Source organism: Galeopterus variegatus, unplaced genomic scaffold (assembly GCF_000696425.1).
Source record: "Galeopterus variegatus unplaced genomic scaffold, G_variegatus-3.0.2 Scaffold1346, whole genome shotgun sequence".
NCBI classification, from domain to species: Eukaryota; Metazoa; Chordata; class Mammalia; order Dermoptera; family Cynocephalidae; genus Galeopterus; species Galeopterus variegatus.
In genome coordinates, this window is record NW_007727457.1 from 264,500 (window position 1) to 269,058 (window position 4,559).

A 4,559-nucleotide genomic window follows, 5' to 3' on the forward strand; every position below is an offset into this window, starting at 1 on the left:
GAAAAACATGTTTAGAAGTTTGCTGTAATTGGTTTAAATACTGTTGCTATTGAAAAGTTTCGATCTGGTGATAGAATCTGACCCAAGAAACTTACCTTTCTTGGGATCTGACATGAGAAATACAGAAATATCTACTGTAAGAAAGACTCACTTAAGAATACTTGGATTTCTAATGAAGAGTGTTTGAATGTCATTTAAAGGCTAGCATGTGTCAGGCTTTTTGAATTATGTTATCTCAGTTACTCCTCACAACAGTCCTGTGAGATAGATATTATTATCTCTGTTTTATAGGTGATGAAACAAAGGCCCCTAAAGTTTAAGATCCCATAGCCAGTACTCAACAGCCAGTACATAGCCCAAGATCTCATAGCCAGTACACGGCAGAAGCAGGACCCAGAGCAGACAGACATTCCAGTAGAAGGAAGAAAGTGGGTAGGAGACGTGGGTTCAGAGCCCCACTGGGCCACGCACTCCCTCTGGGACCTTGGGCAAGCTATTTAACATTCTAAGTTTCCCTGCAACTGGACTTTTCTGTGATGCCACTAGCCTGCAGTTAGAATTGACATAAGGAACAATCCTGAGAATCAAGACAGAGTCCACTGTAAAGGTTTCTCTGAGGACACTGTTGAACTGTTCGCAATTGCCTATTTATGAGGGCGTCTGAAAGGAACTCCTGTTTGAGCTGAATTCCAAGGACAGTATATTCCTGAGCAGTTTGTTCACTATATTATGGTTGGTTCTTAACTGTCAGGTTTTCCTTTTAGCATTGGCTCCTGGAAAACTGAGAGCCAAGTTTAAGGCCCATATATAGGAAGAATTTGGACATTTAGGGTAGGCATGTTTCACCTCATTCCTTATTGCATTTTTTGCCTCCAATTTTGTTTTTCTTTTGCTCTCATTTTCATATTATCTTCTTGACTTCTGTATTCCTTTATGCTCCCTTAAATTCTTTTGGATTTTACCCTTAGTTTCCTCATCTGTGAACTTGGGATGATGTTTCTCTAAAGTGTATTTGTAAAGCACTTAGCACAGGGCAACACAGGGTTCGTTCTCTTAGTAACAAACTGATACATTTAAAATAGGGTTCCATTTCCACATTCCTTCAAAGGTGTTCCTTATTGAGTCTCTGTCACATAACTGGCTGATCCACCAACTCTGCTTCCTCCTGCTACTCTATGTCAATGCAGCTACTCTTCTGTGTGATTTGCAAAGTCCTTGGAATATAATGAACTAAAATTTTAAACCCAAACCCTTTTCCTTTCTCTTCCCAGAGGAATTGTAGAAATGGTCTGCTGCAGAAAATATAGAATTGGAGGAACAAGTTTTCTCTTTTTCTTCACTAAAGGTGTTCCTTATTGAGTCTCTGTCACATAACTGGCTAATCCACCAACTCTGCTTCCTCCTGCTACTCTATGTCAATGCAGCTACTCTTCTGTGTGATTTGCAAAGTCCTTGGAATATAACGAACTAAAATTTTAAACCCAAACCCTTTTCCTTTCTCTTCCCAGAGGAATCGTAGAAATGGTCTGCTGCAGAAAATATAGAATTGGAGGAACAAGTTTTCTCTTTTTCTTCACCTTAAAAATGGCTTCCCTTAACCAATTCTTTAGTTTTCCATGTGCTAAAAGCCTTCTAAAATAAGTTTATTTCCACTATGTTAACATATTTTAAAATTTATCAGAAATTAAGTTTGCCGATGAGTGTATGGCTATTAGCAATTTCTTAAATTATCACTTTTTTAAAAAATTCTATCTCATAAAATTCTAAGCATCTGAGGGCTTTTAATTTTGCCAGTTTTCCCCCCACTCCCTAGCAATTTCAAGGTATTCAATTAAAAAGTAAAAAAATGGAATTAATAATATGTATGGAGTAGGTCACTGTCCAGATCACTGTCTAATACTCTTCAGAAAGACGTTGACAGCCAGAGCCCAATAATCTACCTATTTTTTGTCGTTTTTATTTTTGGTAGTTGACCAGTATGAGTACCTATTTTTGCTTAAAGCAATCTGTTGGACCCTTAACACCTGCTGTGTTTAGTGTTGAAAAGTTAATTTGTAGTGCCTATCTGGGCCACATTGCCCCAAGCTTTCCTTTGTTCTCCGTCCCTCCCTCCTTTCTTTTCCTTTTTTCCTTTCATCTTTCCTTTCCCTTTCCTTCCTTTTAAAATTTTTATTGAGAGTCCTTTGGCCACCAGGCTCTGTGCTAAGCACTGGGGATCTAACAGTGAGCAAAACAGACAAGCTCCTATCCTCATGGAGCTTACATTGTGGTGAGGGGACAGGCATTAATCAAATTACATTCACTAATGGAGCAGGACTACAAATTGCAGTAGGCGCCATGAAGGCCCACAGTGCAGCGTGGGAGCTGACCAAGTCTGGGGTTAGGAGACAGCATCTCTGGATTGAGTTATGTAGAATGAGGGACAAGTGAGGATCCTAGGCAGCAGAAACAGCAGGTGCAAAGGCCCCATGGTACTGGGAATCATAGTACTCTGGATAAAATGAAAGAAAGATACCATGGCTGGACTAGACAGAACTAAGGCAGGGGATGGGGGATGCTTCTGGTAAGGTCAACAGAGCCAGAGACACATGCCTTGTAAAGATTTGGCCTTCAGCTTAAGAGCAATGAGAAGCCCTAAAATGTTCCAAGAAAGAACTGTGTTGGTGACCAATGCATCTTAATTTGTCTCTGCAGGAGCGATGCAGTCATACACATGGTCTCTAACATACACGGTGACGACAGCTGCTGGATCCCCAGCTGAAAACTCCCAACAGCTGCCCTGTATGAGAAGCACTCATGTGCCATCTTCCTCCGTCACACACAGGATACCAGTTTATCCCCACAGAGAGGAACATGGGTAGGTGACCTTCCTGGGATGCTGCCTTACTTTTAAATTTTATTTAAAAAGGGGTTTTTTATTTGGCAGCTGTTTTCTTAAAGGACAGGAAGGTTGTTACCCTTTGCTGAGTCCTCACAGTGTGCTCAGCACCATACTGTGGACAGCTGCCTCATGGAGTCCCTACAACAGCCAGGTGAGGTAAGTAGGTAGGTGTTAGTGACCCCATTTTACAGATGAGGAAATTGAGACTTGGTTGATTAACTTCAGTTCCCCAAGGTCACATGGCTGGTAAAAGGTGGGGCCCAGACTGAGCAACCATCTGACTCCAAAATCTGTGTTCTTCCCTCTTTACTCTTTGAAAGCTTCAGCTGAAAACCCTTTCAGCAGTTTCCCTGGGTGGCTCTGTACACTTTGTAGCCTCACAAAGCTTCATAGTAGGTCTGATCTTTTATGATTCCATGTGGAGGAGGGCTTCCCCATCTGCGGGCTGGAGGTCCTTGGAAGGCCATTTATTCATGGGGTTCAGGACATCCCTGTGGTTTCCAGCAGCGTTTTGTCCACTAAATAAATCAACCATTTATTTTGCCCATATTTTTTTCAAATCTGTGGAGTAATGTTGCTATGATGAATAAACTACAAATCCATTCGATAACATTACCTGAATCACAGTAGCTTTTTGCCATTATGCATTATCTTTATCAAAAGACGCTACAAAAGACACTACAACCTTACAATATCTAATGAGCAGTGATCTGGAAAACATTCTTGACGTTAAAAAGAGAGGCTACCATGTGGTGCAGCAGGCCTCACCTGCAGCTGCTCACAGGCCAGATTCCAACAGACCAGCTGTGGGGGACATGGGAGCAGGAGGGGGAGGACCTCTCGGGTCCCTTCCACACAGGTGGCACAGCATAATGCAGCAAGGCAGTGACCCTGATGGGGGGCACAGGCCTGGATGTTGGTGTACTTTTCCATAGGTTCAGGCGCCCCTGAGCAGCCAACAGGGCAGCTATTATTTCCTCAGGGGACTTTTTAGAGTATGTTTCCACATATTTAGAATAACTTCTGAAAAAACTATTTCTGAGAGCTTTCTGATCCTTCAGGAACGGAAGAGTAGACACATCACAGGTCAGCATCTTTGCTGTAAAAATGTTACTAAGAAGAATGGTGATAATAGTAGCCTATGCTTACATAGGACTTTGTTTTATAGAGTGTCCTCACACATATGATCCTCAGAATAACCACATGCAGCATTTTTACAGATGTGAGAAACAGGGTTATAAGTAGCCCAAAGCTACATAGCTAGAAAGTGGTGAAGCCTGGCTTAGAACCCGGCTCTTTGATGCCTGGTTGACCACACCATGGTGTTTTCCCCCAGGTGAGAGCTTAGAGAAATACCCTTCCCCATGATAGGGAAGCAGAGGTCTGAGTAATACAAAAAAACCCATAAATCCCAAAGCAATTTCTTTCTTTTTTTTTTTTTTCCTATTTGACTTCAGGATATATTATGGGACCTTTAAAAACAACAGGAGTAGAGGTTTTCCATCATTAATTATGTTTTGCTCAGGGCTAGATTTTCTTCCCTGAGCACTTGCTGGGGTAAGGGAGGGGTGCTGGGGTGTGCTGAGGGAGAAGGACAATCAACCTGGGGTTTTAAACTACCACAACAAGGCCACAGAGTGGAGATAGTAAGAATCAAAAAAAAAAAAAAAAAAAAAGG

The 4,559-nt window shown here is 41.8% G+C and overlaps 1 protein-coding gene and 1 long non-coding RNA gene across 3 annotated transcripts in view; one reads left to right on the top strand and one right to left on the bottom strand.

Annotated features, from left to right (window-relative positions):
- Window positions 1–4,559, top strand: part of RFX4 (regulatory factor X, 4 (influences HLA class II expression)) — a 162,713-nt gene that overhangs the window by 143,669 nt on the left and 14,485 nt on the right. Inside the window, exon 16 of the mRNA XM_008576416.1 lies at window positions 2,695–2,857. Coding sequence (XP_008574638.1) covers window positions 2,695–2,857 — 163 coding nt within the window. The remainder of the gene's footprint in view (window positions 1–2,694; window positions 2,858–4,559) is intronic.
- LOC103593443 overlaps window positions 1–4,559 on the bottom strand; it is a 35,768-nt gene that overhangs the window by 5,512 nt on the left and 25,697 nt on the right. The window lies entirely within an intron of this gene.